Source organism: Phyllosticta citriasiana, assembly GCF_038021145.1.
Source record: "Phyllosticta citriasiana strain CBS 120426 chromosome Unknown IWZ02scaffold_4, whole genome shotgun sequence".
NCBI lineage: Eukaryota > Fungi > Ascomycota > Dothideomycetes > Botryosphaeriales > Phyllostictaceae > Phyllosticta > Phyllosticta citriasiana.
In genome coordinates this window covers 1,718,800-1,740,220 of record NW_027117281.1, presented here as the reverse complement: position 1 = coordinate 1,740,220, position 21,421 = coordinate 1,718,800, and the positions used below count along the sequence as shown (strand labels likewise).

Here is a 21,421-nt window from a genome sequence, read left to right as displayed (position 1 = left end):
CGCATCTGGCCTCCCGTCATTCCCCTACGTCACGCTCAACGGTATATCACTGACCGACAACGCGGGCCTATTGCTCGGCATCGACTTTGGCAACGGAAGCGGCACAAAATACAACCATAGCACCGCCAGCGTAGGCGTCGGGGTCGGCAAGGGCCGCAACGCCGCCGGTGGCGCGAGTGCCGTGTTGCCCTCATCGTCGTCGTCGGCGGCCGCGGCTGCTGCCTCGCCAGCCTACGCTGGCCCCATGCCTAGCCTGCAGATGGTCGAGAAGGAACTGAACGCCGAAAAACAGCGCGCCAATGAGGCGACCAAGCGTCTCAATCAGGCCGCGAAGCGCGTCAGGAAAATTGTCCAGACGGGTTCGGGATGGGGCGGTGCTGCGTCGCCTTCTGCCTCGTCGCCCTCCGTGTCGACCAAGTAGGGCTCTTGATGACAATCTTGTGTCGTGCCGAGTGGGACGGAACCGCTGCGTGTGGTTGAGATGTGAGCCAGTATTGCTCGCCCAGAGAGACCTCCTTCCTGGTTGCTCAATTTGCCGTCCCCCCCCCCCCCCCCCCCCCCCCATCTTGCACAACGCTCACTCCGCAGATGGGCTCGCTATGCGGGAAGCAGGCAGCGATACAAGCTCAAGCACTTCTGCGTCTGAACGATAGCACTCTCATCTCATTCATCCGAGTTGGAGAGGTAGCCTGTCTTCGCCAACGCTCTCTTTCCTCCGCAAAAGTTTGCGGCATGCCGTGTCGCATGTACATACATACATCAAAGCTCACCATCACTCTCCAAGCGGACAGATGAGCGAAGACTAGAAGTGCGGATTCACCCTCGCTCAAAAAATGAGATGCAGTGGATGGAAGGAAGAAGCGAATGAACAAGGGAAGGACGCGCGGGGTAGGCAGAGAAGGGGCAGCAGAGTAGCCCATTGATTAATGCAGAAAGAGAAAACACATCGAAGACGTCTTTGACTCGAAGACCGGAATGCCCTCAGAGGTGACGAGATTGCTTGCTTGTATGACCAGTTCTGGGAGGAGGTTGGTACATCGTGCCACATTTCTCCGACCACCCAAAATGCCCGTTTCGACAGCGTGGCCTCAAAAACTCACGTGACGATGCTTTCACCATGGCAGCTGCGAGACTTCTCCTACTTTTCATGTCACTAAGCGATACGTGCGTTCCACCCACGAATGGAAATGCAGGATCGTATGCAGAATGCAACCGATGAGCCCAGTCCCAAACACTCCTAGTAGCGTGGATGGATCAAGATGCGGGCCAGGTTTACGGTCAATCTCGATAAAGTCAAGGTCAAGACGGTTCAGTAGTCATTCATCCATCCATCCATTCGGTATCTCACGTATATACACGCTCGCTCAATTGATCGCTTGCTGTACGCTCCACTCTTTCTTTTCTGTCCCCCCTTCCTTCCCCTTCAACGACAACGACGATATCATCATCGCTCGCTAGCTAGCACGACAGCAAAAACGACAGTAAAAACAGACGACGACGACGACGACGACGACTGGGCCTTCCCGCACCAGGCCAATCAGTCAGTCAGTCATAAAGTTAATTGAGTCAAAAGACAAGATTCCACTCCATAAATCGGTTCATCCAACCCGCTCGCTCGTATATTCTACCTCTCCCCCATCTCCATGACATTTCCTCGGCAATCCACACAAGTTCGACACAAGGGAGAAGAAAGGCAGCACTACTCCCCGTTACCGCGGCGGACTCTGCAGCGACATGTGCATGAGGGCTTCCTGGGGCCACTCGCCGCTCTCGACGCTAACCCGATTGGCTATGCGCAATCCCGACGTCCCCAAGTTGCCGCTGACGATGCCAATGTCGGGCGTGCGCGGGCGCGTCGCGTCGTCGTCGTCATCGTCCATCATGAACGGCTTGCTCGAGTAGCTGGGTTGGGGCGGGGGACCGCCGGCTGTCCTAATGCTCCCGCCAGCGCCGACGTCGTCATGCTCTTGGACGCTGCCGAGAGGGGGAGCCTGGTGGTGGCCCGACTGTTGTTGTTGTTGTTGTTGTTGATGAGGGTTTGGCGATTGGTTTTCCGGGATAAGGCTCTGGCGGCGGCTGGCTTCGCTCGAGTTGCCGCCGCTGCTGCCAAAGACGCCCGCCATTTCGACGGGGCTGTATTCTTGCACGCCTGGGCCCAGGCTGTGCACTTGGGTATAGACGGACGACATGGAGCGCTGTTGCTCGGCCGTGGGCGTGGCAATATCTTCGCTGTTGAAGACGGTTTCGCGGCCGGCAGGAATCTCGGCGAGTTGCTCGTGTTGCGGCATCTCTGCTATGCCAGGCGGGAGATGAGGCATCCCGAAGCTCTGATTGCTATGTTGAGACGAAGGCAGATTCTGTGGGTTCTGGTGGCTTACTGGCAGAGTTCCAAATTGGTTTGGCGGTACTGGAGCCAGAGCGTTGGGGTCAGGGAAGGCAGCGGCACTCGTTACCTTTCGTAGGCTGCTTGGGCCCTTGAGACTAGCAGCTCCAGGAGTGCCCATCATGCTGCTGTGGCGTTGAGCCTGAGCTGCCTCCTCTGCCACCTCGGTGAGCTCTGAGCCGCCGCCATCAGGATCCCGAATGCCAAACTGTGCAATGGTGCGCATCTTTCGCGTCACCCAGCTGGCTAAAATCTTGCCTCTTTGCTTTTCGCCTAGCCTGCTGCGTGGGAAGTCACCCTTTCCAACAAAGGCAACAATGTCTGTGACCAAGTGGTGCTCATTGAGCACAGCATTGACTATCACTGGAACGATACTTGCCAGGAAGTTTTTGCGGAAAATCTCCACAAGAATAACGACAAGACCACCGGCTTGGAACACGGCGCTGTTGAACGTTAGCAGGATTTCTGATGAATAGAACGAGAATTGACTCACCATCCTCCAGGAACGATGTTGCGGTGACACCGTTCTACAGAGTATTCAATGTCCATCGGGAAGTGACTTAGACCATTGACCTCAAAAGTCTCGCCAATGCTTCCCAAGACAAACAAGCATTGCATGTCGACCATGGTGCCGCCTGGACCAATGGGCCTAGCAACGTTGTGCAGGAATCCGAGGTCACCAGTCCGCATGTACCTAACGTTTGGATCCCCATCAACGGTCCTACCATTGAAGCGTTCGGCATCAAACATGTCTTTTGTGCCGTAGAAGCTGTGGGCGTTTGCCTCAGACTGCACCCAGATTTCACCGTACTCTCCATTTAGGCAGAGGCGGTTGGTCTCTGGGTTGACAATCGATATTTGCGTACTGACCGGGACCATTCCGGAGTCTTGAACCAGAAGGCTAAATGGCTCCGTGTCCGGGTCGACAGGCATGACCAGACCACGGCGCAGAGCTCGCATGTCAAGCCAGAGTTCGACTGGCTCGATGCACATGTAGGAACGGGAAGCCACCATCGGGTTCAAGACGTGCGAGTAAATGGTGTTGATGGCGGTGCGCTCCAAACCGGCTCCAGCAAAGTGGACGCGAACCTTTTGGTCTACAAAGCATAAGCATATGGAATGAGTGGATGCAAGATTGCCAACTTACAAACATCGACTCTTGGTCGTCCGTCTGTCGAAATCATCAAATTCTTTAGCTCATGAAGAGCAGATGTTTTGCCCGCATTGTGGGCCATGGCGAAATCGAGCATCTGGCTTGTGGCGTAAGTGTCCTTGATCTTGTATCTCGACAAGGTCTGGAACAAGATGTTGGGGTTTTGTGCAAAGTCGACGGGGGAGACTAGGTAGGTAGGGGTTGCCAGGTAGATGCCCATGAGGCAGGTGTGGAGGAAGCCAAGGCCAATGGTACTTCTGACACAACCAAGAACTGGTCGGGTGCTTGTCATTTGACAAGTCTCCTTTTGGACTTTGCAGAGAGCCATCAGAGAGTCATGGCCCAGCTGGACAGCGATTCTCCTTTGATCGGGAGTCCAGTAAGTCCAGATGAGGACAGGATAGCCGGGCTGGACCCAAGTGGGACGAATGGTGAGACCCAGCTCTCTGCAACCAGATGACTGCTTCGGTGGCTTCGAGGTGTTGTACACATTCGGCATGTGGACCTTGAGAGCTCCAGCAGTTTGCTTCAGGTGCTGTGACACTGCCTTTTGCTTCAAAACGTGATCAACTTCGTTGTTGACCACGATGGCTTTGATCCTGAAATCGGCCACCATGTGAAGTAGAGCGGGCGCATCTTCACCTAGCCGGTTCTGGTCAAGGATTGGCATGGGTATGGCGACAAGGCCGAGGACAAGACAGGCGTGGATCGCGTAGACAAAGTCTTCGGAGTGCGTGTACATGAGAATAAGGTGGTCGCCCGCTACCGCTTTGACCTTGTTCTTCATGTACATGGCCACACCTGCAACCTTTTGGTCGAACTTCCGCCAATTAATGCCTTTTCCTTCTTTGCCTCTGCCATCAATGGTGCAAATGGCCAACTCTTCGGCCTGTCTTGAGACACGCCACTGCATGAGGTCGTGGATGTTGCTGAACTGGTTCAAAGGCGTTGAAGTCCTGTCGTCAATGACGACTTCACGATAGTCAACTCCAGAATATTGCTTGTCGCTACCCTGCATCATGAGAATATCCTGTCTTGCCGAGGTTGCGTTTGGAGACCATATCCCACCGGCAGGATCGTCTCCCACAGGCAGGTTTTGGACTGCTCTTTCAACGCCGAATTTGACGTGAACGCACGGCAGTTCTCCATTGTCGAATGATTTGCGGCAAAGCATGTTGCCAATCTCTCTGCGGCCATTTTTCACCACCCTGGGAAGCGTATTTGGTGCTGTGATCATGACACAGTAGACACGAAGATGGTGCTCTTGATACAAAACATCCATCACACGTTCTGAGAGGGAGTCAAGGAAAGGAATGTCGAGTTGCCTTGGAGGCCCGCCGGTAGTGGTCGGGGCAGTTGAAGCGGCTTGGGTTTCAATCAGAACAATGGGGAGGTACTCATTGTTTACGTGGGTATCAAAAGCAGAACTTGGCTATGGTTAGTGCTTTTTCGTCTCGCTAATGCAGTCGACTTACCAATCGTATATTTTAGGCACCGTCTTCATGATGCTGACCACAAGATGTTGCACAAAGAAGTATCGATGCTCGGCCTCTTGCACGCCATGCTCGACCCACTCAACTCTTTGCCTGATGCGATCTTCGTATAGGCCAAGGACAAAAATCTTGCCCTCGATGATGCAACCAAGCAGGCCAGTGCGAAGGAATTCGGGCTCCACGAGGACAGGGGTTGGGTTGCCCTCCATGAAGCGATAGGGACGAGCATGGAAAATGGTCTCTGTGTGCTTTGGCAGAGCCCAGAATCCGCCGGACAAAGATGGCGAATCAACCCAAATCTCTCCAATTTGGTACGGCGAGCATAAGAGATTGGTCTCGGGATCAACCAGCGCAAGCGTCGCATCTGGAATGGGATAGCCAAAAGCTCCGACTCTGACGGTCCCCGGCTCGTTAGCTCGCCGCTTGGCCTCCTCACCCATGGCCACGACGATGACTTCGTTCGTTTTCAAAGCCTCTTTGTCAAGCAAGGCTTCACTAAGCTCGGTCCTGCTTCGTTGCTTGTTTGATGACTTCTTGGTTGGACCGCCACCAATTAGACTGCTGTAGCCGTTGGTGACGGGCGTCCCCTCTGCCTTTTCGTCCTCTGAGTCCTGGTCGGGATTCTCCACGCTGAGAGGGCATCCCATGCGCTCCTCGCCCCCGAGCCAGTCGCGCACGGAAATGATCATGCCGCCATGCTCCGGTAAGCAGAGCATCGGCGCCACCAATTCGCGCGCCCTCGGATTTCTCATCGGTCGCAGCCACCTGTCTGCCAAAACCTCGTGAAACTCGCAGTCAATCGTCAGGGTATCAATTAGACAAATTTTAACAGAAGCAAAATTGGGCTCGGTGTTTTTCTTGAAATTTCTCGTGGCCATGGGATCTTGTTGGTAATTGTACACGGCGCGTTTCAGCCCCGGATAGTCGGCAACCATGATTGTGGTCCTGTACTTGGAAATGAGATGAGCGTAGAGGCCTGGGGTTTCGACAGTCTTGGGCTCCATCCACACCGTGGTGTGTCCACCGTAAACGGCATAGAGGACGCCAAGAATCATCCCAGGGCCCGACCGAGGGTCCAGATAGCTGAGAATGACTTCCCCGTTGGAATTTCTTTGGACCGGCGCAATGAGATTTCCATTTTTGTCGCGCAAATGAGGATCGAAAGTATCTTTGCTTTCGCTTGTGTTGATGGACATGATGATGGCACTGACACACGCCATCTGATGCATTATTGTCCGGTGACTGAGCACCACACCGCGCAAGTCTCCAGTTGGAGCTCTGGAGAATTCAATGTAGGCCAGGTCCGGAACCTGAAGTGGAGCGACATCATCCTTCTTTTTCGGGTGGTAGCTCCCAAACTCATTTGTCTTCCACCATTCGACGCCCGTTGGCCATTTCTGCCGCGAGTTGCTAATGTCTCGTTGAAAGGCCTTGAGGTTGTTGTCCGTGGTCAAAGCCAAGTGTGCTTGCGTTGTCGTGAGCAAGAGGCTCAGCCTGTTGTAGTCCTCGACACTGTTGATGGGAACGGCTACGACCCCGGCAATGAAGCAGCCGAGTAGCGCAATCGCAAAGTCGATGACTTCGCTGTCTCGGTAGACGAGCGCGACCCGGTCTCCCCGATACAAATTGCTTTTGTCTCTTATGACTTGCGCCACCTTTTCCGCCTTGCTGCACAGCTTCTCCCACGTTATCGAGGCTGTTTCCTTTCCCTTGGAATCCAGTACCCAAAAGGCGGCTTGCCTCCCGTTCACGCGACCTCGGTGTCGCAATACCGCCCCAATGTTGTCAAACTTGGACATGGGCACGTTGCCATTGTGTGGATCGTATACAGCAAAAGGAACTTCGCGCGGCTCCAGCGGCATCTGGCATTCGACGACGCTGGGCGGAGGGAGCTCGTGCTGGCCAAGCATGGGCGGGGGGATGGCGGCCGTGGGCGAAAAGGCGTCGCCTGACGAATAGCGATTCGGACCTCCATAGCTATCTCGTTGATCGGGAGTCTGTTGGCCTGCAAAGTCTGAAAAGTATCCTTGGTGCGAGTCGAGCATGGTGCTCAGGCGGCTGGTTCCACCGGGCGACTGCTCCGTATACTGTGGCTGGTTGGCGGGGTTGAAGGCGAAGTCGGAGTTGAGGATGGTGCTCTGCCTAGATTGCGAACCGCTATACATGTCTGGGGTCGTCGGTCGAGGCGAGTAGGGCTCGCTGCCGTACGAGGAGTGGCGCTGCTGGGTGGGGTTGCGGACACCAAGCTCCCTCTCTTGGAAGCGGCCGACTGGTGTGGGGGGAGCCATGGAGCTACCGGAGAAGGACGCGCGGGAGTGCCATTCGCCATTGTTGCTCGACGGATAGGGAGGCGATTGAGCTCGCTGCATGTCGCTGGGGGGCAGATGGATGCTTGGCGTCGCTTGGTGGTATCCAGCAAAGGATTGGGTGCGGGAGGAACCATCGTTGACGAGGGAAAAGGTGCGGGACGGATCGATCGAGGGCACGCCGGACTGGATGGAGAATGTGCGCGTGTCGCGCCGAGAGTCGTCCCCCTGTGCAGAACCAAAAAACTGGCTCAGGATCAGAGTTCGCCGTTTCTCGTACCTTTGCGCATTCCAAACGGTTAGCGAGCACAACCTTAACCTTGCGAGAGCCGCCGTCGACGTGCGTACCCTTTGCGAGTAATGTCGCCCTCCTACACAGCTAGGTCAGCGGTTTACAACGGGCGTCGTGTGGCGGCAGTGCAGGCGTACCTCTAGTTCGCGGTCGAGCTCCGAAAGCTGCGCATGGAGTTCTGGAGGAGTGTGGTCGGCCATGGTGGCATCGGGTGCGCAGATGCAGCCGACAGGCTACATGCACAGGATGGCGTTGGTTGCGGGTTCAGCAGCAGTAGCAGTAGTAGGAGGGAGACGTCGAGGAGGGGGTACGGGCGGCGATGACATGCATTTGGGGACGCTGCGGACGTCACGCAAGCCAGCCTGGAGGCGTCGGTCAGGATCAAGTGGCAAGCAATAGGAGGGTGGGTGGTGAGCAGCACAATGGCACACGTCAAAGGCGCACTCCAAGCTTCTTCCACTTTGGACGAGGTGAGAGAGGAATGGGATGCAGCAGCAGCAGCAGCAGCGCAGTGGGTGACTGGAGGCGATGAGGATGAACAGCGAGTGGAGACCAGGGGTCCGGATTTTCTACAAATAGCAGCCACACGATGTGCACACGCAGCGGAGACGGATCCATCACATCCAGACGACTCCCCTCCATCCACGCAACATGATGAGGCGGCTCGGGTGAGGCTCTTTGTTTTGTTGCAGCTTCCCGTCAACTGCCCGCCATGGAACTTTATCTCCCGTCGACAGGCTGAGGTCCCATGGAAGCTCCCACGTGATGCTGCGTCAGCCCTGAGAGCCGGGCAGGGCAGTCGGACAGCCACCTCAGAGTCAGCCTTAGGTTCCGTTGTCCTCCAGCCCATGTCCTCCTATGCCTCGGCTCGGCAATCCCACGATACGGCGCGCAACCACCGAGCAACCACCCTGACGTCCGTGGCCGTGGTCACTGCTACAATGTCTCAACGAGTTCGGCCGTATTCTGTGGCGCTTTAAAATCATCTCGCTCCCTGCAGAGCTGCCTACACCAGCCAGCGCAACAGCAGCCATGTCGACCCTCATCAGACCTCCACCCATCGATGCCTCCAAGGCCGCTATCGAGCAGATGCTCGACCTGACCCAGCTGAGAGATATCGATCCGGATCTGTATACCAATACCCAGCCACTATGGCATCCCCCCGGCGCTCGAGGCGTATTCGGTGGCGCTATTATTGCCCAGTGTCTGAGCGCTGCTCAACGGACAGTCCCCGACAACTTCACCGTGCATTCGATGCACTGCTACTTTGTTCTGGCGGGTGATTCAGAGATCCCCGTCATCTACCACGTCGAGCGTACGTCAGGCTCCTTGTGAACACAGTGTTGTTGCTCAAACTCCACCAGATGTCCGAGAAGGGAGATCGTACGCGACGCGGACTGTCCAGGCGAGGCAGCGCGGCAAGGTCATCTTCACCACCACACTGAGCTTTGTGCGCGTCGACAGTGGAGGCATGAAGAAGGTGGAACACGCGGCAGAAATGCCCCAGGTGCCCCCACCAAAGGACAACGAGGAGGATCTGCGATTTCCGCAGGGGGTCGCCGGACCGTTCCAAAGCCAGCGGATAGACATTCTGAACAGTGCGTCTTTCGATTCTCTTGTCGTCACATTTTAACCTTGGACTTAGATGACTCGCCTTACCCGCACACCAAAAAGACCAGGCAATGGATCAAGGCGCGAGGCAAGATTTCGCCGTCTGCCAGACACCAGCCGCATCTGTGCGCGCTCGCATACATATCGGACAGCTATTTCATAGGCACCGTAGCCCGGGTCCACAAGCTCTGGAGATATAATTCGAGGCGCGATGGCAAACCCACCTTGGACGAGGACGTGCTCAAGCGGCTACTCAACGAGGACGAGGAAAAACTGCGCCAGCTTCCGGGTATGAACGACCGCGTGATCCAGAGATTGAAAGAGGGCAAGTCTCTGACAGAAGCGAAAGACAAGCCGGAGATTGGAATGATGGTTAGCCTGGATCACACAATCTACTTCCACAACCCTAGGGATTTCCGGGCCGATGAATGGATGTTTACCGAAATGGAAAGTCCTTGGGCTGGTGACGGTCGTGGTTTGGTTTTCCAAAGGATGTATACTCGGGACGGGAAGCTGATTGCGACATGCGTGCAAGAGGTGAGTTTTGACAATGAGGAGGCATCGGCCGGGGCTGACTTGGATTCTAGGGACTCGTGCGTCTGAAGCAGCCGGCAGAGAGCAAGCTGTAAGCGTGCCGGAGACAGTCATGGCATCAGATGGGCATCATGGATTTGGATCTAGACAGGGCAAGAGAGCGGTTTTATAGCGAGCACAAATTGACGAGTCAAACGACAGAAGAATGGCTATTGATGATGCATACACAAATTGTCGAGAGACGGGGGCGATATCGGCGGGCCACGCAGCTGGGGCGCGGGGTCGGCAAGCAGGCGGGTGGGGCAGGGAAACGTCCGCGCGGGTCCATTGACCTCATCAGCCGACACGAAATGTTCAGAAAGAGAGAGAGAGAGAGAGAGAGAGAGAGAGCGAGCGACCAGAGGCTGAGCCACTGTTGGAAGGACAGTTGATCTTGTCTCGTGAAGACACGGCACCAGGCCAACGCCAACGCCATCATCAAATCAATTTGCTCTTTGCAGGTTCCCACCATGCCCACCTACAAATAGCGGCGCGACAAACACGTAGGGCGTAGGGCGGGCCGGCAGCAGGTTCGGCGGTGACTCAGTGGAACGAAACTTTTGATGCTGTGCCTCTTAAATATCTTTCCTCCGCCACAATCCTCACCCCGCAACAGCCAACATGCCTATGCTCAAGGACCCTTCGACCAAATACAAGGCTTTCAAGCCTCTCAACCTCCCCGACCGCCAATGGCCGAACAAGACCCTCAACAAGCCTCCGCGCTGGTTGTCCACCGACCTGCGCGATGGCAACCAGAGTCTTGTGGATCCCATGGTGAGTCAATGCAGAACGCCCTCTCAATCGCGCAATTCTTATTCTGCTTTCTAGGACGGCGAGCAAAAGTGGCGCTACTTTGAGATGCTCGTCAAGCTTGGATACAAGGAAATCGAAGTGTCGTTTCCCTCGGCCTCGCAGACCGACTTCGACTTCACCCAAAGGCTCATCAACACCCCCGGTGCTTGCCCCGACGATGTCTGGATCCAGGTCCTCTCTCCCTGCCGCAAGGAATTCATTCGCCGTACCGTCGACTCTCTCAAGGGTGCCAGAAAGGCCATCCTCCACCTTTACCTCGCCACAAGTCCTTGCTTCCAGCAAATCGTCTTCAACATGGACAATGCGCAGACCAAGGCTTTAGCCGTAGAGTGCACCAAGTACGCTCGCTCCATCACCAAGGACGACCCGTCGACGGCTGGCACCGAGTGGGCATACGAATTCTCGCCCGAGACCTTTTCCGACTCCAACCCTGACTTCGCCCTCGAGGTCTGCGAGGCCGTCAAGGCCGCCTGGGAGTCCAGCGCGGAGAACCCCATCATTTTCAACCTGCCCGCCACGGTTGAAATGGCCACTCCCAATGTCTACGCCGACCAGATCGAGTACTTCTGTCGCAACATTTCCGAGAGGGAGAAGGTCTGCGTTTCTCTCCACCCCCACAACGACCGTGGCTGCGCCGTCGCTGCCGCCGAGCTGGCGCAAATGGCGGGTGCCGACAGAGTAGAGGGCACTCTGTTTGGAAATGGCGAGAGAACCGGCAACGTGGACCTCGTCACGCTCGGATTGAACCTCTACACCCAGGGCGTTCACCCCAATGTCGACTTTTCCGACCTCCCCGCCGTCATTGACCTGGTCGAGAGAAGCAACAAGATTCCTGTCCACGACAGAGCTCCCTACGGAGGCAAGCTGGTTGTCTGTGCCTTTAGCGGCTCGCACCAGGACGCTATCAAGAAGGGCTTCCAGAAGCGCCTCGCCGAGGGCGCGGACGACAACAGCCATTGGCAAGTTCCCTATCTTCCCCTGGACCCTCAAGACATTGGCAGGACCTACGAGGCCATTATTCGTGTCAACTCCCAGTCTGGCAAGGGAGGTGTCGCTTGGATCATTTTGCGCGAGCTGGGACTCGATTTGCCTCGTGGCCTCCAAGTCGCCTTTTCCAAGATTATCCAAAAGGAGACGGACAACCTTGGCCGTGAGCTCCTCCCTGGGGAGATTTGCAAGCTTTTCAAGGACGCCTACCACCTTGAAAAGAACCCCAGGTTTGCCCTGATTGACTACGACATTGTCACGGACCGCTCTGGTTCCCCTCTGCCCCAGGAGACCGGCAAGGCTGTCAGCAGCAAGAACCTCAAGAGGAAATTCTCGGGTATCATTGAGATTGACGGCCAGCAGCACAGGATCCAGGGTGTTGGCAACGGTGCGATTTCGTCTCTTGCCAATGCTCTCAAGTCCCTGGGCATCGACCTTGATGTCGTGGAGTACAAGGAGCACTCCATCGGCGAGGGTAAGAACGAGGAGGGCCGCCAGCGTGCCGCCACCTACATTCAGTTGAACGCTGCTGGTACCAACCAGAAGGTGTGGGGTGTTGGTATCCACGAAGATGTCGTCCAGGCCTCCCTGATTGCTCTGCTGTCTGCCGCCTCGTCCGTATGTCCAGATTGAATCCAAGTAATAGATGACGCTAACAAGCCAAAACAGTTCCTCTCATCCCGGCCAGGAACACCTCTTCCATTCGAAAAGCGCTCCTCAACCGGAGCGACCCTCTCTCCGGACTTCTCGTCTTTGAACAGCAAGGTCAACGGACAGCCAGCCAGTCATCCCGATGCCACCAGCTCCATCGTTGCGAATTTAGAAAAGCAGGTCAATGGCGATTGAGCTCGAAATCCCCTCCACAAGCGTCAATATTTTTTCTGGTTTTTTTTTTTTTTTTTCCGGCAAATCTGGGCCAATAAAAAAAATTGTTTTGTTTGAATCAAATCGTGGGTTTGGAACCAAAAACGGGGCATTGGGGGCGTTGTAAATAATCTTTATTCTGGATGTACAAATAAGTCACGACTTGTTTCTACCGAAAAGGCCTCCTACCACACCGCTTCGCCCGTCTTGTCCGTGTCTGTTTTGGGATGATCAAGATGATTTCACGGTGATGCTTGGCCTGTGCAACGGTGCTAACGCGACTGATAAAGGCGAACTGGCGGAACCGAGGCACCGCATGGACCCCTCTTGCGATTTGGCCGCTGTGCCGCGAGCTGTGGGGTATCGAGGTGCTCGCTGACTTCCTCGGGACCCATCATTTGTGCCATTCCATCTTTTGATATACACTAGAGACGTCGTTCTCTGAGTGCCTAGATCATTCCTTTCGCCTGACGACTTTTACGAAGCATTGTACAGTCCCCAACCTTTTGTACAGTACAGAACACCTAGTTCCCACACTCCAACATGGCCTCTGCGCAAGCCGAAGTCGAGCTCAAGAACTTCCAAAACATCTTTCGCGTCGATGGCAAAGTCGCCGTCGTCACGGGTGGCTCCCGTGGCCTGGGACTGAACGCCGCGTCAGGGTACCGTCTCCACCCATGACTCTGCCCCCACGTCTTGCATCAACGCTGACTCCACAACCCAAGTCTGCTCCAAGCCGGCGCCTCCAAAGTCTTCATCACGTCGCGCAAGGCCAAAGCCTGCGAAGAAGCATGCGCAGCGCTCAACGCGCTGCCGGACAAGGCGCCGGGCGCGCAAGCCATCAGCATCCCCGCCGACAGCTCCAAGGTGTCCGAGATTGAGCGGCTGGTCGCCGAAGTCAAAAAGCACACGGACAAGGTGGATATCTTGCTGGCCAACGCCGGTGCGACTTGGGGGTCTACATTTGACAAACACCCGGAGGATGCGTTTACAAAAGTGCTGGATCTCAACGTCAAGAGCGTCTTCTTCACTATCCAAAAGTGCGTATGGCCCACACAACTCGGAAAGGCAGCGAGCGTACAGGGGCACGCATGGCCGGGGGCGCTACAAGATCGCTAACATCCACCATCAGATTTACTCCCCTCCTCGAAGCCGCCGGCTCCAAAAGCGACCCCTCGCGCGTCATCGTGACAGGCTCAGTCGCAGGCATCGGCATCGGCACGACCAACAGCGCCAACGCGACGCCCGGCTACTCTGTGTCCAAGGCCGCCGTGCTGCACTTGGCACGCAACCTGGCCATCGAGCTGGGCCCGCGCAACATCCTCGTCAACGGCATCGCGCCCGGCTTCTTCCCGACCAAGATGGCAAATGGGATCATTGCGGCCTTTGGTGGCCAGGAGAACCTGGAGAAGGCGAATCCGAATGGCAGATTGGGTTTCCCCGAGGACTTCGCCGCTGCCGTCGTGTATTTGTGCTCCAGGGCGGGTGGACATGTCAATGGTGATACTATTGTGCTGGATGGCGGGAAGATGCTGGCGAGGGCATCGCTGTGATGGGTCGATGAAGAATGTCGCTTGGGTCTCCGTTGTGGTTAAGGGGATAGATATTGGTGCGTGGATTTTTGGTCGCTGCGATCTGCCAGACGTGCGGATGTGCCCTGGACGTTGTCATCCTTGAAATGGATGTATCTGACGACTGACTGAATATTCAAAACAAGCAATAACTTGTTGTCGAGCAGCAGGAAATGGTGGATCATCACTTAGATGCTTGTGCAGGAGATTTTGATGAAGCTTGCCGATGTGAACCACAGCGGCCTGTCTGTCTTTTAGTGAGGCACGAATGGTTCTTGTCTTTCTCACTTTCAGGATTTTGAATGCTTCGTGCCCGCGCTCTTTAAATGGTTTGCTCCGGGATTGACTGAGAGCGGGGCCCGTGGCTACAAAGGGGGCTAACTAGACTACTCAATTCTCCTTTCGACGACGACTCTCCCTCAAGCATAAAGCAAAGAGAAAAGGAACACTCGCGCTGGACATATACTAAGTCGTGGTCAAGCTTCAACGTAAGATTCGCACATCCCGGTCCCAGACGGCCTCGCTCAGCGCACCCAACGCGGTTTAGCACCTGATCGTTTCGGGAAGCCGATCAAACGACACGGCTCCATTCCTTGGTCTTCTCTTACACACAAACATCAACACCTGTCTGGGCTATCACCAACCACAAGTACATGTGACCAAAGAGCGGCGCCACGATTCGGCCGGTGAAGACAAGCGGCCGAGCAGTCTCGGCAGCGCCGTAAGAAGACCGACCAGTGTATAAGAATCAACGACTTCATCCATCAATCTCATTACCATAATTTCTCGGCCGCATTCTCTCACACCAACTTGGCCAGCCAGACACAAGAGCAAGAGCAAGGAGAAGGGACATCACATCAAATCATCACAACCATGGCCTCCACCAAAGCCACCACCCCTCAAACCCCTCCCCCCGCCTACCTCCCCACGTCCTCCACCTCCCCGCTCCACCCCCCAACAGCACTATACACGCGCATCGCATCCACGGCCACGCAACCACACACCCGCATCCCCCTCCACACGCACACCATCCCCCCGCGCAGCGGCCACGCCTGGCACGTCCCCGCCGGCAGCATCTTCCGGCTCTCGACGCCCGCCGGCCCGCAAGTCGGCGACCTCAACATCTGGGCGGCGGCGAACCCGCGCGAGCGCTTTTGGGCTAGTCGCACCCGCCAGTTGCATGCGAGCCATGTTTCGACGGGAGACCGCTTGTGGAGCTGTTTGCCGTACATGCGGCCGCTTTGCGGGATTGTGGCGGATACGCTGGGCAGGGAGGGGACGAGGAGGGGAACGTGGGGGAGGGGGGATGGAATGAGTGTTGTGGGGGGAAGGTGCCATGATTTGTTGGGGACGCGGTGCGATCCGTATGGTGAGTTGGCTCTTTTTCTTGGGTTCTCGTTTTGTTTTGGTTGGTGGTGTATCTAGGGCCGTTGAAGCTAGGCTTTTTGGGAGAAAGAGGAAGAGGAAGATGGAGATGGGGATGAACAAAAGGAGCAAGAAGAGGAAAGGCGTGATTTCACCCCAACTAGACTGACCTCCCCCATCTGTCTCCCACAGTAAACAAACTCCTCACAAACCGCACCTACAACTACCACTGCCACTCCAACCTCGTGCGCGCCGTGCTGCCCCACGGCCTCTCCGAATCCGACATCCACGACGTCCTCAACGTGTTCCAAGTCACCGGCCTCGACGCGCAGGGCCGCTACTACATGGAAGCGTCGCCCTCGAGTCCCGACGACTTCATCGAGTTCTTCGCCGAGCAGGACCTGCTGTGCGCGCTGAGCACGTGTCCGGGGGGCGACTTGAGCGAGTGGGGGTGGGTGGGTGTGAAGGAGGGAGAGGAAGGAGGGGTGGAGGAGGAGGAGCCGGCGAGGAAGATGCGCGAGACGTGTCGGCCTATCAAGGTCGAGGTGTGGCGGTTGGCGGAGGAGGTGAGGGGACGCGTTTTGGAGGGTTGGTCGCCGTGCGAGGTTAGTGATTATGCTGGGTGCCACGGGCTGAGTGTGCCTGAGGGGGAGAAGGGGGGGGAAGCGTAAGATTGAGAGTGAGAGGGCTTTTGTCGGGGGTTGTGAGATGTGATGCAAGAGGTTGGAGTGGCGTAGCTGGTGGTTGTAAGACGGATAGACGTCGACTCGACTCGATTTGACGCCTTGCTCATTCGGACGAATCAGCCGGCACGCTTTACGAAGCGCAGGATGGAATAGACTCAACCTGACGCCGCAAATCAGCTCGTCCCTCCAGACGGCCGTGGTGACAAGTGGTCTCGAAGATTGGAGAACGCACGTAATTGCGAGGCAGGTGACGGCTGAGGGCGTAAACAAGTACGGAGTATTCGGCGCAAATGCATTTGTACACCGAAGCTTACTGAAAGGACATGGCACAAATTGACACCACTGCCGCAAGCGGATAAGTGATTGTTGACAGCTCCGTGAAACCCTATCTCCGGAGATTCGGAGCTCACAACGTCTGCCATTGTGCGTTTGTCAGTTCTGGGACATGGTATGCTCCCAGTCTGCACGGCACAGCGGTGCATAGACTCTCCTTGTTCCCACATTGCACGATGCGCATGCCGTGAGTCTCATGGAACTCTCTGGTAACGACTAAAAGAGCATGGGGGTGGTAAGCTATGCCACATTTGGTCATGAGCTAACAAACAGGTCGACTCATTGGGGTAGGACTTGCGAGGCAACTTGTGAGGTACGATAAGCTCACAGGCTATGAATTTGCGGCGGCCGGCTAGAACAAAATTCCTAAATTACATGAATGAAATGCGATGTATTTAACGGAATAAACAAGACGATGGTGTCAAATGGTATTTTGTCGCTCCTCGAATGCTTTCTTTCCTTCCCCTGCTTGACTGGCTTAAAGATTCTGTCCAATCAAAACAGCCCGCTATTTGCGCCTGATGAAAGTGTAACTGTTGAAACGAGGTTGTTGATCATCCCCAAGCTCCTGATCTTCCGGTCCCCTTTTTTGCCCAGTGTGCTCGTGAGGTCCGCCGCGTTGAAAATGGCAACACAAGGACTCTCTACTTTCGCATTCGTGCGTGGTATCTCTTCTTTGTCTTGTGTTCTAGACAAGCATTTCGATCCAGAATTCAGGCGGAATACTGTCCCATCAATGACCATTGACGCGGTTGGTGACGCCATTCGCAAACACCAAATCCTTGCCGTCCCACGCGGCCATGACAGCGTCGAGGGCACGCAGCAGATCGTCCTTCCTCTCCTGGCGACACCAGCTACCCTCGATGGCGCCCCTGCAGATCCAGTCCCAATCCTTGGTGCTGAGGCCGAATGCCTCCTGCACCGCGCAGTAGTTGTCGAGGATGTAGCCGCCAAAGTAGGCCGGGTCGTCCGAGTTGATGGAGAAGCGCACGCCGGCGTCGATGAAGTGGCGGATCGGCAGCTGCGACACGCGCTCGACGCCGCGCAGCACCACGTTGCTAAGCGGACACAGCGTCAGCAGCACCTTTTGGTCGACCATGCGCTGGAGCAGGGCCGGGTCCTCTGGCAGCCGTCGGCCGTGGTCGATGCGCGTCGTGCCTAGCAGGCCCAGCGAGTCCTTGATGAAGTCGGCGGGCCCTTCCTCGCCCGCGTGCGCTGTGCGCTTCAGGCCCAGCTTACCGGCGCGGTAGAAGAGCTCTTCGAAGAGCTGGGGCGGAAAATCCTTCTCGGAAGAGTCGAGTCCGATGCCCGTGATTTGGCCGCCGATGAACGAGGCCTGCAGTAGCTCGTGCTCGAACGAAGCCAGGCAGTCGGCTGGGGGCAGGTGCCGCAGGAAGCAGGAGATGAGCTCCGTGGAGATGCCGAGTTCGCGATGGGCGCGGTCTCTTGCCGCGTTGAAGCCTTGGAGGACGACGGAGAGGTCAATGCCCCGCGAAGTGTGGGCTTGCGGGTCGAAGAAGACCTCGGCATGGTGCACGCCATCGCGGTGGGCGTGCTGGAAGTAATCAAAGGCAAGTGACTCAAAGTCGGCGGCGCTGATGAGCACGCTCATGCCCAGGTAGTAGTAGTGGAGGAAGTCGTCCAGGGACGTGAATCTGTTGCAGAATCGGGTTAGCGTTGCGGTTGGGATTGCCGTATTCAGGAAAAGGTTGTTGGAAGACGAGACGGAAAGCATAGCGTTGTCAGAGGGCAAGCCTTACCGTTGGTAGCGCGCCAGCAGAGCTTCTGGCGAGTTGAAGGCCAGGTCATCCTTGGGCAAGGTAGTGTTGTTTCGTTGGGCCAGAGAAAAAAGCACTTTTGGGTGCAGCGCGCCCTCGAGGTGAATGTGCTGCTCGCATTTGGGAAGTGCCTGAAGAAAAGCGTGGAAGGATGATTTGCACATGGCGAGAAGGCTACGATGCAAGGACTGCAATGGATTCGAAGGAACGAAAAACGGCAGGCATAGAGATGCAGAGAGTGATGCAATGGCTAAGTTGAGTTGGTATCTTCAAGACGTGCGCTCGACGCGGAAACATTTCTCAGGCGCCCGCAAACCGGCCGGCAGCGCCCACGAGTGGAAAGCGTCGGGGGGCAGGACGAGCAGCACGAGCCGCAACGGAGGACATGCAGCAGAGGATTTAGTAATGATAAATACGCGTCGGGGGCATCGTGACTGGGGTTGAGAAGAGTCGTCGGCCGGAGCCGAGCAGGCAAGAGGAGTCGACTTGTCAACCTAAGGCGCCATGGCAGGCCACGTGAAGATATGGGGCAACGGTGCGGTGCCAGGTCCGGCGGGATCCCAGCGACGTCGCGTCCAGCAACGTCGTTGAGTACCTAGTTCTTACGTGACAGGCCTGAAACAGCCCTAGTTTATTCTGCTGCATGTTTCCGCTGCCGTTTGCCGTGAAGCGACCGAGGATGAAAGACCACGAATGGAGCTTGGCGGCTTCGTGTCTCGGACGGTCGTGTCGTTCAACAAAAGACTAAACTCGAGCACACTGACTCGGCTCTTGGGTCTAGATGGCGGATGTGACCAACGTTCAGCCGCGGGTCGTCACGTATGGAGCAAGATGTGCGCGGTAGAGGAGGCGGACAGGGTCGAGAGTTGAAAGTGTAAACAGCAGGCGGCGGTGGCGGCTCTGTTTCCTGGAATCAACGGCCAAGGCTGGCAATTTGGCTTTGACAACGGCAGTTTGGAGGGAGTCGAGGAAGACGATTACCGACATGGCCGGTGGGCGGGCGGCGGACCGACTGGGAGCCCCGGAGACCCGGCAGCAAGCAGAAGGTTGATGCTTAACGGGATTTGGATAGTGTGCCGATTGGGGCGCGACCTGAGGTCGCCAGTCGGCGTGTACGGTACGGTACAGCACAGTAGGAGTAGCGGTGGGAGAGGAGGGGACCTGGAGGGGGACCTGGAGGGGACCTGGAGGGGAGGGGAGAGAGTCAACGCCGGGTAGCCAAGTAGTGGGGGGTGGCTTAGCCGAGAGCCGGCTCCACGCTGGCGGGCTCTCGGCTCTCTGGGCTGCTGGGCTTTTGGTTGCTCCCTCTCGTGGCAAAAACGTGGCCGTGAGGTCCTTGGTGCCCTAGGTCGTCTGCGCCACAACCACCTGCTGCTCCACCATCACCACCACCACCACTACCACCACCACTACCACCACCACCACCACATCCGCCATCATGACAATCCTGCAGGCATACATCTCCACGGCATTGCTTCGCTTTTATCTCATCTCTCTCTCAGCGTCTCACCACACTCGGGCCTCTCCAACTGCCGACCTGCATCGACTCGACCCTCATGCCACCACCACCCCCGTCGCCAACCTGGTTGGTCTTCAAGGTTGTCTCGTCGGCCGCGGGACAGGGACGGGCCCACGCTGCCGCAAGCTAACCTACATACCCTAATGGAGCCCTCCGCGCCGCCGCTGAAACTTCCCATTCGAGAGCTCTACTCCACCTCTCGTCGACGACGCTCTGGACCTCGTCTCTTCACCGAACCCCAAACCCTGCTCCAGCCCCAGCCGTGCCATGCACTGCATGCCCTCCCTCTGCGCGCCGCTCCCGAGCTCGCTCCACCCGCGAGAATCATTGGGCTTCCACGGCATACGACCTGCTGTCCTACCTTCCTTTCTCCCACCGTTGAATTATGACTGGTGAGTCTGCCGATGCGCTGGCTGTGGCGTCCGTGGGCCCTCCGCCGCAATCCGCACCTGCTGTCCCCATGTTTTGACCTCCAAAATAGATGCTGCTGCTCCTCGTCTGGCTTACGCATCGCATCGCCCACACCAGCCTGGTCCAACGCCCAGGTTGAGAATTTTCTCGCCCTGTGGATCACTTCGCAGTCGCTAAGATCGTGTGCAGGGCCCCTCGGATTTGTTTCTTCTTTGTTCCGCTCCGGGTTTTCGACAACGAGGCAACCGCTCTGGAGCTCGTTGATCGTCCGCTTGGCTCGAGGAACCTCGCCTGGCCTGTTGCGATCTAGGTCACCAGGGTCTCATGCACTCGTGATAGGTAGGAACCTCTCGTCTATTTGTCTCCCCGCCACCACACAACTTGCCATTGATCACGCGTAACCTACGCTCGACAATTCTCTCGCCATTCCAATCCATCTTCCCGCTGCCCCGGCCTCGAGCACACGCCCAATCTCTCCCTCTCTCCTGCTTACTCGAGAACTCCTGTCTGCCTGCAGCCAGCTGGGCCTCCCTGCGACATCAGCCCGTGGTAATATCTTGTTCCGAACAAATCGGCTTCTTCTTGTCCGCGTCGTACAATCCCACAGCCGTTCCCCCTTAGCACAGCCATATCGTGCGTGCCGCGGGGCGTTGGCCAGGCTGGCTATTCTTGTCACTTCATCACAGGCCTTTACGCTGATTGACTCTTTTGCCAGCCAACTGCACAAATGTATCAGTGCTGACCAGGGGTCGCCCATCGAATTTCTCCTTTCAGGAAGCTCCCGAGGGTTGACTCGCTCAAGTCCTGCTGCTGGAGCCCTCCTCTCGGTTGTTGCCGAGTGCCTGAAAGCCTCTTTTTTTCCCCCCCACCACCCACCCCCACCCCTCAGCGAGCCACACCATCATTATTTGGTATAGGACAGCCATTGCCACATGTCTGACCGCAAGATGGACATTCCTGGCTCCAACTCGAACCCCTATTCGCGAACTTCACACCGGCCTCACACCACCTCCAGTCACGAATCATCCTCTAACGCCTCTCCTCAATCTGGAATCCCTCCTGCCACAAGTCTGTTCGGTCTAGCCTCATCCTCCTCCTCCTCTTCAACACCGCGTCCCCACGTCTTGCAAATGCCGTCGATCCCCCAGCAAACAATAGCACAGTCTCCAAGAGGCTACACCGCCAACGCCTACCCATATTCCACATACGGAGCCTCGTCAACCTCGCCCAGCACTGCGGCTGGCAGCCTCTCTGGCAGTCTTCACGATCAGGGGAATGACACG

General features: G+C 56.5%; 8 protein-coding genes across 8 annotated transcripts; 4 read left to right on the top strand and 4 right to left on the bottom strand.

The window, feature by feature from the left end:
- Window positions 1–555: 555 nt before the first annotated feature.
- On the bottom strand, window positions 556–1,362 carry IWZ02DRAFT_447221 (uncharacterized protein). Its single transcript, XM_066767272.1, has one exon. The coding sequence runs from the start codon at window positions 918–920 to the stop codon at window positions 627–629; it is 294 nt and encodes a 97-aa protein (XP_066624758.1). The 5' UTR covers window positions 921–1,362; the 3' UTR covers window positions 556–626.
- Window positions 1,317–8,162, bottom strand: IWZ02DRAFT_447216 (uncharacterized protein). The gene is made up of 7 exons (XM_066767271.1): window positions 7,765–8,162; window positions 7,684–7,706; window positions 5,012–7,615; window positions 3,531–4,963; window positions 2,877–3,480; window positions 2,379–2,826; window positions 1,317–2,327 (listed from the first exon to the last, which is right to left on the bottom strand). Exons 1-7 carry the CDS (start codon window positions 7,825–7,827, stop codon window positions 1,710–1,712), a joined length of 5,793 nt encoding a protein of 1,930 aa, XP_066624757.1. The 5' UTR covers window positions 7,828–8,162; the 3' UTR covers window positions 1,317–1,709.
- Window positions 8,163–8,568: 406 nt separating this feature from the next.
- Window positions 8,569–10,150, top strand: IWZ02DRAFT_214304 (thioesterase-like superfamily-domain-containing protein). Its single transcript, XM_066762729.1, has 4 exons — window positions 8,569–8,942; window positions 8,992–9,225; window positions 9,273–9,775; window positions 9,826–10,150. Exons 1-4 carry the CDS (start codon window positions 8,660–8,662, stop codon window positions 9,865–9,867), a joined length of 1,062 nt encoding a protein of 353 aa, XP_066624756.1. The 5' UTR covers window positions 8,569–8,659; the 3' UTR covers window positions 9,868–10,150.
- A 94-nt stretch (window positions 10,151–10,244) lies between these two features.
- Window positions 10,245–12,785, top strand: IWZ02DRAFT_447206 (uncharacterized protein). The gene is made up of 3 exons (XM_066767270.1): window positions 10,245–10,585; window positions 10,640–12,229; window positions 12,281–12,785. The coding sequence occupies exons 1-3, from the start codon at window positions 10,433–10,435 to the stop codon at window positions 12,455–12,457; spliced, it is 1,920 nt and encodes a 639-aa protein (XP_066624755.1). The 5' UTR covers window positions 10,245–10,432; the 3' UTR covers window positions 12,458–12,785.
- A 233-nt stretch (window positions 12,786–13,018) lies between these two features.
- IWZ02DRAFT_468668 (gluconate 5-dehydrogenase) lies at window positions 13,019–14,028 on the top strand (the record flags this gene model as incomplete). Its single annotated transcript, XM_066768645.1, has 3 exons — window positions 13,019–13,137; window positions 13,201–13,515; window positions 13,608–14,028. 3 exons carry the CDS (start codon window positions 13,019–13,021, stop codon window positions 14,026–14,028), a joined length of 855 nt encoding a protein of 284 aa, XP_066624754.1.
- Window positions 14,029–14,449: 421 nt separating this feature from the next.
- On the top strand, window positions 14,450–16,176 carry IWZ02DRAFT_214187 (uncharacterized protein). Its single transcript, XM_066762728.1, has 2 exons — window positions 14,450–15,415; window positions 15,604–16,176. The coding sequence occupies exons 1-2, from the start codon at window positions 14,920–14,922 to the stop codon at window positions 16,080–16,082; spliced, it is 975 nt and encodes a 324-aa protein (XP_066624753.1). The 5' UTR covers window positions 14,450–14,919; the 3' UTR covers window positions 16,083–16,176.
- A 750-nt stretch (window positions 16,177–16,926) lies between these two features.
- On the bottom strand, window positions 16,927–18,690 carry IWZ02DRAFT_214091 (uncharacterized protein). The gene is made up of 2 exons (XM_066762727.1): window positions 18,191–18,690; window positions 16,927–18,085 (listed from the first exon to the last, which is right to left on the bottom strand). Exons 1-2 carry the CDS (start codon window positions 18,370–18,372, stop codon window positions 17,164–17,166), a joined length of 1,104 nt encoding a protein of 367 aa, XP_066624752.1. The 5' UTR covers window positions 18,373–18,690; the 3' UTR covers window positions 16,927–17,163.
- On the bottom strand, window positions 18,691–19,645 carry IWZ02DRAFT_516331 (uncharacterized protein; the record flags this gene model as incomplete). The annotated part of the gene is made up of 2 exons (XM_066770676.1): window positions 18,691–19,552; window positions 19,577–19,645. The coding sequence occupies 2 exons, from the start codon at window positions 19,643–19,645 to the stop codon at window positions 19,010–19,012; spliced, it is 612 nt and encodes a 203-aa protein (XP_066624751.1). The 3' UTR covers window positions 18,691–19,009.
- Window positions 19,646–21,421: the final 1,776 nt, after the last annotated feature.

Bases quoted from the DNA above. Each gene is read 5' to 3' on its own strand.
- IWZ02DRAFT_214304 (XM_066762729.1), top strand. From the start codon at position 8,660: ATGTCGACCCTCATCAGACCTCCACCCATCGATGCCTCCAAGGCCGCT. The intron at 8,943-8,991 runs GTACGTCAGGCT...AAACTCCACCAG, and splicing joins CGTCATCTACCACGTCGAGC to ATGTCCGAGAAGGGAGATCG. The intron at 9,226-9,272 runs GTGCGTCTTTCG...CCTTGGACTTAG, and splicing joins GCGGATAGACATTCTGAACA to ATGACTCGCCTTACCCGCAC.
- IWZ02DRAFT_214091 (XM_066762727.1), bottom strand. From the start codon at position 18,372: ATGTGCAAATCATCCTTCCACGCTTTTCTTCAGGCACTTCCCAAATGC. The intron at 18,086-18,190 runs GTAAGGCTTGCC...ATTCTGCAACAG, and splicing joins CTGCTGGCGCGCTACCAACG to ATTCACGTCCCTGGACGACT.
- IWZ02DRAFT_447216 (XM_066767271.1), bottom strand. From the start codon at position 7,827: ATGGCCGACCACACTCCTCCAGAACTCCATGCGCAGCTTTCGGAGCTC. The intron at 7,707-7,764 runs GTACGCCTGCAC...CTAGCTGTGTAG, and splicing joins AGCTCGACCGCGAACTAGAG to GAGGGCGACATTACTCGCAA. The intron at 4,964-5,011 runs GTAAGTCGACTG...ACCATAGCCAAG, and splicing joins GTGCCTAAAATATACGATTG to TTCTGCTTTTGATACCCACG.
- IWZ02DRAFT_214187 (XM_066762728.1), top strand. From the start codon at position 14,920: ATGGCCTCCACCAAAGCCACCACCCCTCAAACCCCTCCCCCCGCCTAC. The intron at 15,416-15,603 runs GTGAGTTGGCTC...TGTCTCCCACAG, and splicing joins GACGCGGTGCGATCCGTATG to TAAACAAACTCCTCACAAAC.
- IWZ02DRAFT_447221 (XM_066767272.1), bottom strand. From the start codon at position 920: ATGGGCTACTCTGCTGCCCCTTCTCTGCCTACCCCGCGCGTCCTTCCC.
- IWZ02DRAFT_447206 (XM_066767270.1), top strand. From the start codon at position 10,433: ATGCCTATGCTCAAGGACCCTTCGACCAAATACAAGGCTTTCAAGCCT. The intron at 10,586-10,639 runs GTGAGTCAATGC...TCTGCTTTCTAG, and splicing joins AGAGTCTTGTGGATCCCATG to GACGGCGAGCAAAAGTGGCG. The intron at 12,230-12,280 runs GTATGTCCAGAT...AAGCCAAAACAG, and splicing joins TGCTGTCTGCCGCCTCGTCC to TTCCTCTCATCCCGGCCAGG.